The 14,181-nt window shown below is 46.6% G+C and overlaps 1 protein-coding gene across 1 annotated transcript in view; it reads left to right on the forward strand.

Annotated features, from left to right (window-relative positions):
* LOC135551646 (FH1/FH2 domain-containing protein 3-like) overlaps positions 1-14,181 on the forward strand; it is a 187,084-nt gene that overhangs the window by 100,538 nt on the left and 72,365 nt on the right. The window contains exon 11 of the mRNA XM_064982828.1: positions 12,928-13,638. Coding sequence (XP_064838900.1) covers positions 12,928-13,638 — 711 coding nt within the window. The remainder of the gene's footprint in view (positions 1-12,927; positions 13,639-14,181) is intronic.

Below are 14,181 nucleotides of genomic sequence, written 5' to 3' on the forward strand. Positions count from 1 at the left end.
GGAGACTGGAGAGAAGGGGAGACTGGAGAGCAGGGAGACTGGAGAGAAGAGGGGAGACTGGAGAGCAGGGAGACTGGAGAGAAGGGGAGACTGGAGAGCAGGGAGACTGGAGAGAAGGGGAGACTGGAGAGAAGGGGAGACTGGAGAGAAGGGTTTCGTGTTTCGCAGGGAGACTGGAGAGAAGGGGAGACTGGAGAGAAGGGGAGACTGGAGAGCAGGGAGACTGGAGAGAAGGGGAGACTGGAGAGCAGGGAGACTGGAGAGAAGGGGAGAGAAGGGGAGACTGGAGAGAAGGGGAGACTGGAGAGAAGGGGAGACTGGAGAGAAGGGGAGACTGGAGAGCAGGGAGACTGGAGAGAAGGGGAGACTGGAGAGCAGGGAGACTGGAGAGAAGGGGAGACTGGAGAGAAGGGAGACTGGAGAGAAGGGGAGACTGGAGAGCAGGGAGACTGGAGAGAAGGGGAGAGAAGGGGAGACTGGAGAGCAGGGAGACTGGAGAGAAGGGGAGACTGGAGAGCAGGGAGACTGGAGAGAAGGGGAGAGAAGGGGAGACTGGAGAGAAGGGGAGACTGGAGAGAAGGGGAGACTGGAGAGAAGGGGAGACTGGAGAGAAGGGGAGAGAAGGGGAGACTGGAGAGAAGGGAGACTGGAGAGACTGGAGAGAATGGAGACTGGAGAGAAGGGAGACCGGAGAGAAGGGGAGACTGGAGAGAATGGAGACTGGAGAGAAGGGAGACCGGAGAGAAGGGGAGACTGGAGAGACTGGAGAGAAGGGGAGAGAAGGGGAGACTGGAGAGAAGGGAGACTGGAGAGACTGGAGAGAAGGGGAGAGAAGGGGAGACTGGAGAGAAGGGAGACTGGAGAGAAGGGGAGAGAAGGGAGACTGGAGAGAAGGGGAGACTGGAGAGACTGGAGAGAAGGGGAGACTGGAGAGAATGGGAGACTGGAGAGACTGGAGAGAAGGGGAGAGAAGGGGAGACTGGAGAGAAGGGGAGAGAAGGGGAGACTGGAGAGAAGGAGAGACTGGAGAGCAGGGAGACTGGAGAGAAGGGGAGACTGGAGAGACTGGAGAGAAGGGGAGACTGGAGAGAAGGGGAGAGAAGGGAGACTGGAGAGACTGGAGAGAAGGGGAGACTGGAGAGACTGGAGAGAAGGGGAGACTGGAGAGACTGGAAAGAAGGGGAGACTGGAGAGAAGGGGAGACTGGAGAGTATGGGAGACTATAAAATGGGTAGAGGGCACAAGGTTACAACCCTTCAATAGACGGAGGGCAGATTATATGAGACTGTCTGAGTACTGACTATCATGACTCAGGATGGCCCAGATGCAGACAGTTTGAATCACAGATGTTTAATGACCAACCAGGGGGCTAAAGACAGGTCAGGGCAGCAGAGGTCAGTAATCCAGTGCAGAGTCAGAAAGGTACAGAACGGCAGGCAAGCTCAGGGTCGGGGCAGGCAGAATGGTCAAAACCGGAAGAACTAGAAAACAGGACAAGAGAGAAAAAACACGCTGGTAGGTTTGACGAGACAAGACGCACTGGCAACAGACAAACAGAGAGGTATAAATGCACATGTGGGGGAAATGGGCGACACCTGGAAGTGGGTGGAGACAAGCACAAAACAGGTGAAACAGATCAGGGTGTGACAGCACCTCTCCTCTGGACCATACCCCTCCCAGTCAACCAGGTACTGGAATCCCCTGCCCCGAGGTCAAACACTCAGGAGACGTCTCACTGTGTATGCCGGATGGCCTTCGAGGAGACGGGGGAGAGGGGTGGTCCTGGAAACAGGAGGCAGAGGGCTGTGAGACAGAGGTTTAGTCCTTGATACATGAAACATGGGATGTATACGGAGTGCTGGGCAACAGAAGATGAACAGCAGAGGGGCTAAGGATCTTAGAGATGGGGAAAGGGACAATAAAATAGGGGGGAAGGTTTGCAGGACTCCACCCGGAGGGGCAGATCCCGAGTGGACAGCCATACTCTCTGCCCGTGACGATAACGGGGAGCCGGGGTCTGCTTGTCGTCGATACCTGGAGGACAAGAGGAAAAGAGGAGGATGTCATCGAGGTTGACGAACGCGAACCGGTTCACCGTGTCATTGGAGAACGTCGTTAACCAGGGAACACAGCAGCAGCGTTGATCCGAATTGCTTCACCAGGTATTCGTAATGACCGCTAGCCGTGTTAAAGTGGGTCTTCCACTCGTCCGGTATCCGTACTAGATGGTAGGCGTTCTGGAGGTCCAACTTGGAGAAGATGGTAACCCTCTAGAGAGGCTCGAAAGCCAAAGTGATGAGTGGAAGCGGGTGGTGGTTTTTAAGGCCCCAGAATTCAATACACGGGCGCCGGGTTTTGTCCTTCTTCTCCACAAAGAAAAACCCTGCGCCAGCGGGGGAGGCAGAAGGACGGAGTCCTCAATGATTTCCTGTACACACACTGTGTCACGCTCGTCGATAATGATTGGACCAAGGCGGAGCATGCGTAGAATTTGACATGTTTAATAATTAATATACTCACTAACAAAAACAGAAGAAAAACGAAACATGAAGTTCTGGGCTGCTCACAGGCAGCTACACAAAAACAAGATCCCACAAAACACAAAGGGGGAGATGGCTGCCTAAATATGATCCCCAATCAGAGACAACGATAAACAGCTGCCTCTGATTAGGAACCATACCAGGCCAACATAGGAATATAAATCACCTAGATGACCCACCCTAGTCAGACCGAACCAACAAAGAGAATGAAAAGCTTTCCATGGTCAGGGCGTGACACACTGGTACTGAGGTCCTGCTACACACACTAGTAATGATGTCTTGCTGTTGCGGTGACCGTATTACCGCCACACCGGCGGTCACGAATCATGAGGGCAGTCAAATTCTCCAAGCTCTGATGCTGAAGCTTGTCATTTAGTAGCCTACCAAACATGCTAACTGCCAGGTACTCAGCAATCTATTGTCATTCTCGAATCACTCTGACATCAATGCAAATGTAATCAAAAAAAATCTAGTCAAACACTTCATGAGAGCTCATGTTGCGCAACATTACTGTAGGCTACGCAATTGCTTGAGAAAACAGAGTGATGGCCTCTACTAAAAAGAGGAGGATCCCATCATCGTTCTATTGGCTAGGCCTACTATGTTTTATTTCTCAACTTTCCTAGTATTAAGCACATTACTTATATTTACAACAGGCGTAGCTAACCTAGCTTGCTGGCATGAAAATAAACCAGGGGAAAAGCTCCATTCTCCATTCGCTATTTAATAGATGACACATCTTTTACCCCCCGCCCCTGTTTTGATAATGTGAATGATAATGGTCCATACTAAACCAAAACAAATGTTACACATATATTATTTAGTACCCTACTACCCTATAGACCCTGGTCTAAAGTAGTGTACTACTACCCTATAGACCCTGGTCTAAAGTAGTGCACTACTACCCTATAGATCCTTGTCTAAAGTAGTGCACTACTACCCTGTAGATCCTGGTCTAAAGTAGTGCACTACCACCCTATAGATCCTGGTCTAAAGTAGTGCACCACTACCCTATAGATCCTGGTCTAAAGTAGTGCTCTACTAACCTATAAGAGATTAAATCAATAATATTCTGCTGGGTGACGATATTAGCCTATCACTTGTGAATTATACATATATTATCACTTGTGAATGATGCCTAGCATAAGAAACAATAAGAAACATAAGAAACAACTTGTTTGAATCAGTCGCACATTTCATGTGACGCCCATAGGCCAAATAACTTCTTAAAATGAAACACATTACATCCGCTTTGTACATAAGCAGCGTGTGAGTTTCAAGTTTGGCGAAGATAATTTTCACCTTTTAAATTGAATTACACTTTATAATAAAAGCATTACATGTATAATTGTTTTTGCGGTTTTGTTGATATGTTGGTGTTTTCCGCTTATGGAACATTTGTGTTTATAGCCTACTGTCATGTATTGCTGCACATATAAGGTGAAGAAATATCCTAATGGTTTATCAACATTGTAAGCTAAACGTTCTTATCTGTTGCATCAACAAAAAAAAAAATTGTGGTTGTATTAATTTTGGATTTGTTGCATCCAGGGCGGCAGGGTGGCCTAGTGGTTAGAGCCTTGGGCTATTAACCGAAAGGTTGCAAGTTCAAATCCCCAAGCTGACAAGGTACAAATCTGTCATTCTGCCCCTGAACAGACAGTTAACCCCACTGTTCCTAGGCCGTCATTGAAAATAAGAAAATAAGGGTCATAGGTCAACTTTTGTACTATGGGGGATAGTAGATTGATGAAGGCTAGTGCTTTTGCTGTTGAACGTTCTTCCCCATATCTTCAACATGCACCTCGGAATTGGATAAGGAAGTGCGTAGTTGCGTCCCCGATGTGTCTGTCTTCACTTGTAGCCTGCGAGAAAGACCCGATCAGGTGACTGAGAGCCGTGTGAGTGAGAGGCGCTTCGGATTGCGCTGCACAAAGGAGAAGGGCACAACGCAGCACTCTGGGCGCAAAGGCATTGATTTTTGTTTTTAGGGTTTCTAGGGTGCATTACGGCCAAAGCGGATGTCGCCCTAAAATTCAAGACATTATCAAGTGCTTGTCAAATTGTGAATGAGAGACTGATGTAGTGTGTACAGCCTGCGCAAAAAAAACTAAGCCTTTCAAGCAACTTTTTTCTAATCATCATTAGAGTCTCATCATGCAGCTTTACAATGTATTTAACCACAGAACCGCTGCACATACTGGTACTGATGCCCTGATACAGGAACAGCAGAGCGTTCCAACAGGAGCTCACATGCCCCTGATTCTCCTCTCCTCCTCCCCTCTTCTCCTCCCCCTCCCCTCCCACATACTGGTACTGAATCCCTGATACAGGGACAGCAGAGCGTTCCAACAGGAGCTAACATCAGGTCCTCTCCCCCTCCCCTCTTCTCCTCCTCTCCCCCTCCCCTCTTCTCCTCCTCTCACCATCCCCTCCTCTCCTCCTCTCCTCCTCTCCTCCTCTCCACGTCTCTCCTCCTCCCCCTGATCCTCCTCTCCACGTCTCTCCTCCTTCTCTCCCCCTCCCCTCTTCTCCTCCTCTCACCATCCCCTCCTCTCCTCCTCTCCACGTCTCTCCTCCTCCCCCTGATCCTCCTCTCCACGTCTCTCCTCCTTCTCTCCCCCTCCCCTCCTCTCCTCCACTTCCCCGACTCCTTCACTCTCTCACCTTCGTCTCCTCTCCTTCTTCTCTACCCTATCACCTATCTTCTCTCTCTCTCTCTCTCTCAGCGTAAACGAGTCAGTCTTTGGCCTGTGTAAGTACAACACTGGACAGTCAGACAGTATCTGACTCGGCTACGCTTATCATAACAACAGCATGGTGAACATTCTGTGTGTGTGTGTGTTCATGCCTATGTGCAGAACATGTATGCAGGCATGTGTGTGTGTGAGTGTGCTGGGAGATACACTCAGAGTTCACTGGGTCCAGACAGTAGAGTGATGGTGGATGCAGCTGTGTGTGTGCGTGTGTGTGCATGTGTGCGTGTGCGTGTGCGTGTGTGTGTGTGTCCCATGTGTCTCATGGGAATACATGCTGGATCATCTCCACTGTGTTTTATGGAAGGAGCTTTAACATAACGCACACAGAGGCACCCTGGCACACACACACACACACACACACACACACACACACACACACACACACACACACACACGGTTTTATTGCTATCCCATCCGTCACACACGTGTCTCTGGTCTTGTGAAGCAGAACACACACACTGGGGGCCGCATTCGTAAAGCGTCTCAAAGTAAGATCAAAGCTGATCTAGGGTCAGTTTTGCCGTCAGATTGAATACATGGACAGCTTTCAAAACCCCCCCCGGCCAACTGTAACAGAGCTCATCAACTGTAATTAACTTAATTTACAACTGACCTGAGGTCAGATTAGGGCTCGTAGGTATTAATTAAAGGCCCAGTCCAAGTCAAAATTCAGTTTTCCTGTGTTTGGTATCATATTGTACAACAGCTGATAAAACTAAACACTGAAAAGGTGTGATGAATATTGTTCAGTTTTATTTCCTAATAGTTGATGGTTAAAAATACAATAGCAGGTTTACATGGACAGTGGTTTATAGACCAATAACAGAGAGAGTTCCAAACCTTTCAGCCAATAACAGAGAGAGTTCCAAACCTTTCAGCCAATAACAGAGAGAGTTCCAAACCTTTCAGCCAATAACAGAGAGAGTTCCAAACCTTTCAGCCAATAACAGTGAGAGTTCCAAACCTTTCAGCCAATAACAGAGAGAGTTCCAAACCTTTCAGCCAATAACAGAGAGAGTTCCAAACCTTTCAGCCAATAACAGTGAGAGTTCCAAACCTTTCAGCCAATAACAGAGAGAGTTCCAAACCTTTCAGCCAATAACAGTGAGAGTTCCAAACCTTTCAGCCAATAACAGAGAGAGTTCCAAACCTTTCAGCCAATAACAGAGAGAGTTCCAAACCTTTCAGCCAATAACAGTGAGAGTTCCAAACCTTTCAGCCAATAACAGAGAGAGTTCCAAACCTTTCAGCCTAGTAGGGTAACCTAGTGGTTAGAGCGTTGGACTAGTAACCGAAGGTTTGCAAGTTCAAACCCCCGAGCTGACAAGGTACAAATCTGTCGTTCTGCCCCTGAACAGGCAGTTAACCCACTGTTCCTAGGCCGTCATTGAAAATAAGAATTTGTTCTTAACTGACTTGCCTAGTAGAATAAAGATAAAATTTAAAAAAATAATAATAACAGCTAGTTTTCAGTTTTCCCAGACAGTACGAGCAAAAATTTACATGGACACTGATAGACAAGGACGGTCACACACATAAAAAAAAATTCAACCATATACAAACAATACAGCTGAACACAATGTGTGTCTGTGTGTGTGGGTCTGTGTGTGTTAGTGTGTCTGTGTGTGTGGGTCTGTGTGTGTTCGTGTGTCTGTGTGTGGGTCTGTGTGTGTTAGTGTGTCTGTGTGTGTGGGTCTGTGTGTGTTCGTGTGTCTGTGTGTGTCTGTGTGTGTTAGTGTGTCTGTGTGTGTTAGTGTGTCTGTGTGTGTTAGTGTGTCTGTGTGTGTTAGTGTGTCTGTGTGTGTTAGTGTGTCTGTGTGTGTTCGTGTGTCTGTGTGTGTTCGTGTGTCTGTGTGTGTTCGTGTGTCTGTGTGTGTTAGTGTGTGTTAATGTGTGTGTCTCTGTGTGTGTGTATCTGTGTTAGTGTGTGTGTGTGACTCTGTTAGTTTGTGTGTGTGTGTGTGTGTGTGTGTGTGTGTGTGTGTGTGTGTGTGTGTGTGTGTGTGTGTGTGTTAGTGTATGACCCCTCACAGTCCCTGTTGTTCCATTAATTGTTTTTGAATACATTTTTAAAGGTAATTTTGTTGTTTTCTTGAGTAATTGGAGATGGAGGTAAGATGGATGGAGATGGAAGTATGTTGTAGTACCCTGTCGTCGTGTGGTAGAATGGATACGTTGTAGCACCCTGTCGTCGTGTGGTAGAATGGATACGTTGTAGTACCCTGTCGTCGTGTGGTAGAATGGATACGTTGTAGCACCCTGTCGTCGTGTGGTAGAATGGATACGTTGTAGTACCCTGTCGTCGTGTGGTAGAATGGATATGTTGTAGTACCCTGTCGTCCTGTGGTAGAATGGATACGTTGTAGTACCCTGTCGTCGTGTGGTAGAATGGATACGTTGTAGCACCCTGTCGCCATGTGGTAGAATGGATATGTTGTAGTACCCTGTCGTCGTGTGGTAGAATGGATACGTTGTAGCACCCTGTCGTCGTGTGGTAGAATGGATATGTTGTAGTACCCTGTCGTCGTGTGGTAGAGTGGATACGTTGTAGTACCATGTCATCGTGTGGTAGAATGGATACGTTGTAGTCTGTCAATGTGTGGTAGAATGGATACATTGTAGTACCCTGTCGTCGTGTGGTAGAATGGATATGTTGTAGTCTGTCATTGTGTGGTAGAATGGATACGTTGTAGTACCCTGTCGCCGTGTGGTAGAATGGATACGTTGTAGTACCCTGTCGCCATGTGGTAGAATGGTTATGTTGTAGTACCCTGTCGTCGTGTGGTAGAATGGATACGTTGTAGTACCCTGTCGTCGTGTGGTAGAATGGATATGTTGTAGTACCCTGTCGTCGTGTGGTAGAGTGGATACGTTGTAGTACCATGTCATCGTGTGGTAGAATGGATACGTTGTAGTCTGTCAATGTGTGGTAGAATGGATACATTGTAGTACCCTGTCGTCGTGTGGTAGAATGGATATGTTGTAGTCTGTCATTGTGTGGTAGAATGGATACGTTGTAGTACCCTGTCGTCGTGTGGTAGAATGGATACGTTGTAGTACCCTGTCGTCGTGTGGTAGAATGGATACGTTGTAGTACCCTGTCGTCGTGTGGTAGAATGGATACGTTGTAGTACCCTGTCGTCGTGTGGTAGAATGGATACGTTGTAGTACCCTGTCGTTGTGTGGTAGAATGGATACGTTGTAGTACCCTGTCGCCATGTGGTAGAATGGATACGTTGTAGTACCCTGTCTTTCTGAAGAGATTGTCCATCCTTTCCTGGCACACGTTTACAGCTGCTGCTGCTAACTCGACATCTAGGATGTATCACGTCTTTAGTGAATAATAGTTCAAAGTTCATACCAAGTTGCTCTACTATGAGCTCATCCTATATTCTGGCCGGTGTAGTCAAAATTCATCCTTCCAGCGTGGCGATCGTCACCTCCACGTTGAAATGTGCCTTTTTAAACTTCACGTCAACGGGAACACAATGTTAATTTAGTTTGGTCGTAGTCGTTCAACCATTCGCAAACAGAGCTCACGCTGAGGTTGGCTAAGTTCTGAAGTTGATATTCGCCATTTTAAACTTATGGACATCAGTCTTCACGTCAACGGGAACACAATGTTAATTTAGTTTGGTCGTTGTTGTTCAACCATTCACAAACAGAGCTCACGCTGAGGTTGGCTTAGTCCACCGTGAATTGGGTCACGGGGGCTTTTATAGAAATTTAGAAAAGGGGTTGGTAAATCATTTCCAACCAATGCCTATTTACGTGGGTGTGAACACTGAGTGAGCATATTGTATTTATGAAAATAATTCTCTAATTTTAAAACTAAAATTATATTTTATCTTTTCACAAATAGTTTCATATTTGAATATTTAAATTTCACAACAATTCCATGTGAATCTGATAGATTAGAATGTGTAGACTTTCCAAGATACAGTTTATGTCGTCCTGTCATCAGATATAATGTCCCAGACGACAGCTGATCTGACATCATATTCTTTAAGTACCAACGGATACTTTCAACTGGTTGGATTACCGAAAAATATTGTTCCGTTCCCAACCTTTTGATGTTACCACACTCTCTCTATGTTAACAAAAGGCTTTCCAAGAGTCCATTCTGTAGAGCAGAGAGAGAAAAGGGGGAAAGGTATTTATTTATGGGGGTCATGAAGTTCACAAACAGGGCAACATCATGACAACAGACTGATGATTAAATACAATCAACGTCATGACAACAGACTGATGATTAAATCAAATCAACGTCATGACATGAGTAACAAGTGTTCCACTTCTCCCACACTAACTTGACCAAATTCAAAACCGAAATCCTTCTCTTTCATTATTAGATATTTTATATAAAACACATATGATGGTTCTCTGTTTAATGTTCTTCTGAGTTGTTCCTCTTTACCAGTGAAATATTCAGTGAAATAATTGTCTACGTCAAAAGGTCATAAATGACCCATCGTCTTCAATGAACGATGGAGATGTATTGGGTTTTCTGCCCATGATATCATTTAATTAAAAGGTGCTCAAAATCATTTTTCTATTGTGTTTCATGTCATTTATATTTGTTTGGTAATATCATTTATTATATATTTTTGCTAAGTTTAATCACAACATTTATACACGTACAGTATGTCAACCAATCAGTAACTATTATAGAGGGCCCTGAGAGAATAACTGTTGGTGAGGACCTACCCAGGTATTATAGAGGGCCCTGACAGAGTAGCTCTTAGTGAGGCCCTGCCCCGGTATTGTAGAGGGCCCTGAGAGAGTAACTGTTGGTGAGGACCTACCCAGGTATTATAGAGGGCCCTGACAGAGTAGCTCTTAGTGAGGCCCTGTCCAGGTATTATAGAGGGCCCTGACAGAGTAGCTCTTAGTGAGGCCCTGTCCAGGTATTATAGAGGGCCCTGACAGAGTAGCTCTTAGTGAGGCCCTGCCCAGGTATTATAGAGGGCCCTGACAGAGTAGCTCTTAGTGAGGCCCTGTCCAGGTATTATAGAGGGCCCTGACAGAGTAGCTCTTAGTGAGGCCCTGTCCAGGTATTATATCATAATGTGTATAGGACAATACCTCAGGCCTTCCGCAGTCTGCACTGCGCACACCACCCTTATAACCACAGCGATAGGGTCAGATGACCCGAGCCCCATTTCAAACCTTAACTATCAATGGTAAAGGCTAACTTCTACCTCTTCCATCCTCTGCACACCTCCTAGTTACTGTAGTACTGTAGTACACCCTATAACATCTATGTACTGTAGTACACACTATAACATCTATGTACTGTAGTACACACTATAACATCTATGTACTGTAGTACTGTAGTACACACTATAACATCTATGTACTGTAGTACACACTATAACATCCATGTACTGTAGTACACACTATAACATCTATGTACTGTAGTACACACTATAACATCTATGTACTGTAGTACACACTATAACATCCATGTACTGTAGTACACACTATAACATCTATGTACTGTAGTACACACTATAACATCTATGTACTGTAGTACACACTATAAGATCTATGTACTGTAGTACACACTATATCATCTATGTACTGTAGTACTGTAGTACACACTATAACATCTATGTACTGTAGTACACACTATAACATCTATGTACTGTAGTACACACTATAACATCTATGTACTGCAGTACACACTATAACATCTATGTACTGTAGTACACACTATAACATCTATGTACTGTAGTACACACTATAACATCTATGTACTGTAGTACACACTATAACATCTATGTACTGTAGTACACACTATAACACCTCCTGGGTAATGTATTAAACTCTATAGCATGTCCTTATCCTCTTCCCCCCTTCTAAACCTCCTGGTAGTCATAAACACCTCGCTATCCTACTAAATGTTCCTTTCGGGTTCAGAGAACAAACACGAGTATACAGTGGCGGCAGGTAGTCTAGTGGTTAGAGCAGGTAGCCTAGTGGTTAGAGGCAGGTAGCCTAGTGGTTATAGGCAGGTAGCCTAGTGGTTAGAGCAAGTAGTCTAGTGGTTAGAGCAGGTAGCCTAGTGGTTAGAGCAGGTAGCCTAGTGGTTATAGGCAGGTAGCCTAGTGGTTAGAGCAGGTAGCCTAGTGGTTATAGGCAGGTAGCCTAGTGGTTAGAGGCAGGTAGCCTAGTGGTTAGAGACAGGTAGCCTAGGTGTTAGCCTAGTGGGTAGAGGCAGGTAGTCTAGTGGTTAGAGCAGGTAGCCTAGTGGTTAGAGCAGGTAGTCTAGTGGTTAGAGCAGGTAGTCTAGTGGTTAGAGGCAGGTAGCCTAGTGGTTAGAGCAGGTAGTCTAGTGGTTAGAGGCAGGTAGCCTAGTGGTTAGAGGCAGGTAGCCTAGTGGTTATAGGCAGGTAGCCTAGTGGTTAGAGCAGGTAGCCTAGTGGTTATAGGCAGGTAGCCTAGTGGTTAGAGGCAGGTAGTCTAGTGGTTAGAGCAGGTACTCTAGTGGTTAGAGCAGGTGCTCTAGTGGTTAGAGACAGGTAGTCTAGTGGTTAGAGCAGGTACTCTAGTGGTTAGAGCAGGTGCTCTAGTGGTTAGAGACAGGTAGCCTAGGTGTTAGCCTAATGGGTAGAGGCAGGTAGTCTAGTGGTTAGAGCAAGTAGTCTAGTGGTTAGAGCAGGTAGCCTAGTGGTTAGAGCAGGTAGTCTAGTGGTTAGAGCAGGTAGTCTAGTGGTTAGAGGCAGGTAGCCTAGTGGTTAGAGCAGGTAGTCTAGTGGTTAGAGGCAGGTAGCCTATTGGTTAGAGCAGGCAGCCTAGTGGTTAGAGCAGGTAGCCTAGTGGTTAGAGCAGGCAGTCTAGTGGTTAGAGCAGGTAGTCTAGTGGTTAGAGCAGGTAGTCTAGTGGTTAGAGCAGGTAGTCTAGTGGTTAGAGCAGGTAGTCTAGTGGTTAGAGCAGGTAGTCTAGTGGTTAGAGCAGGTAGTCTAGTGGTTAGAGGCAGGTTGTCTAGTGGTTAGAGCAGGTAGCCTAGTGGTTAGAGCAGGTAGGCTAGTGGTTAGAGGCAGGTAGTCTAGTGGTTAGAGCAGGTAGCCTAGTGGTTAGAGCAGGTAGTCTAGTGGTTAGAGGAGGCAGGTAGGTAGTGGTTAGAGCAGGTAACCTAGTGGTTAGAGCGTTTGGCCTGTAACTGAAAGGTTGCTGGATCGAATCCCCCGAGCTGACAAGGTAAAAATGTGTTGTTCTGCCCCCTGAACAAGACAGTTAACCCACTGTTCCCCGGTAGGCTGTCATTGTAAATAAGAATTTGTTCTTAACTGACTCGTTAAATCAACTGTAAAAAAAAAAAAATTCTCAAGATCTGTTACTCCTCACTGTCACTGAACTTCTTCCTCTGCTACGTGTTGCGTTCTTGTTTCCCTGGTCGAGTGTCTTCTGGATCGGCCATGTTTCCCTTAAAACCCTAAAGTCCCAGATAGTTCCACAACCCTGACTTATAGACTCATCCCAAGTTCTAGGAGGATGTAGGATCCTGCCTCTCATGTCCCCATCTAACCTTAAGGTCATCTGCCATGTTATTGTGATGTGAATGACAAATCTCTATTTTTACACATTCATCCACCCCTCTCCTCCATCCGTCCTTCTGTTCCCAGAAAATCGACACAGAACCAGTCAGCCAGCGTTCACAGAACCAACTGCATCACTTTGAGAAAAAATAAAGAAATTAAAGAGAGAGAACAGGAGGAAGAGAAGAGGAAGAAAAGCCATCCTCCTCCTCCTCCTCCTCCTCCTCCTCCTCCTCCTCCTGTCTCTCTGCCGTCCCCACTGGCTACCCTGACTCCTCCTCCTCCTGTCTCTCTGCCGTCCCCACTGGCTACCCTGACTCCTCCTCCTCCTGTCTCTCTGCCGTCCCCACTGGCTACCCTGACTCCTCCTCCTCCTGTCTCTCTGCCGTCCCCACTGGCTACCCTGACTCCTCCTCCTCCTGTCTCTCTGCCGTCCCCACTGGCTACCCTGACTCCTCCTCCTCCTGTCTCTCTGCCGTCCCCACTGGCTACCCTGACTCCTCCTCCTCCTGTCTCTATGCCGTCCCCACTGGTTACCCTGACTCCTCCTCCCCCTCTGATCTCCTCCCCCATCTCCCCCTTGGCCCAGCCCTCTCAGCTGACAGCTCTCCTCGCTAGACGTAAGTCCACTGTCACCATCCCTGCTACCAATGAAGTTACCACGCGGGGTATAAACCGCCCCTCCCCTGAGCGCATGCCCTACCTCCCCCACTCTCCCTTCCATCTCTTCTCCTACGACTTCGATGAGGAACCGATACTACCCGCAACTAAACCGGAAGTGGACTCTGCTGCTGCCAGGTTAGAAGGCACAAAGGACTACATTTCCCCAAATTCCTCAGAGATTCTTCCTCACTGATTGCCAGCTGTTTGAATTCTCTTACTTCCTGTTTCTCTGCTACTTTATGGAGTCTTTCACTGCCTTCAGTCTTCTTTCTGTCACTGCGTCTAGAAGCCTCACTGCCAACAAGCTTTCACTTGGTTTTACTCATGACACTTTAAGTCTTACTTCCTGTCACTCTTTCTTGTTTTAAAAGCCTCCCCATTCTCTGCTACATTAGAAAGTCCTCACCACCACACTGACACAGCCTGTGGGTGTGGTACCACTCTCTGGTACCACTACAACTCTCTCTACCACTGTTCACCTCTTCAGGTCTGCTGTTTCTGTCTCCTGTCACCTTTACCTCTGCCTGCCCTAGAAGACATGATCTCTGTCTCCAGTTCCTCTAGTAGAACAGCAGAACTGCTGCTGGATTTAACCACCATGTTCCTTTATGTACTTTATCATTTCCTTCAGGTAACAGGTGTAACAGGTGTAACAGGTGTAACAGGTATAACAGGTGT

Source organism: Oncorhynchus masou, chromosome 13 (assembly GCF_036934945.1).
Source record: "Oncorhynchus masou masou isolate Uvic2021 chromosome 13, UVic_Omas_1.1, whole genome shotgun sequence".
NCBI classification, from domain to species: domain Eukaryota; kingdom Metazoa; phylum Chordata; class Actinopteri; order Salmoniformes; family Salmonidae; genus Oncorhynchus; species Oncorhynchus masou.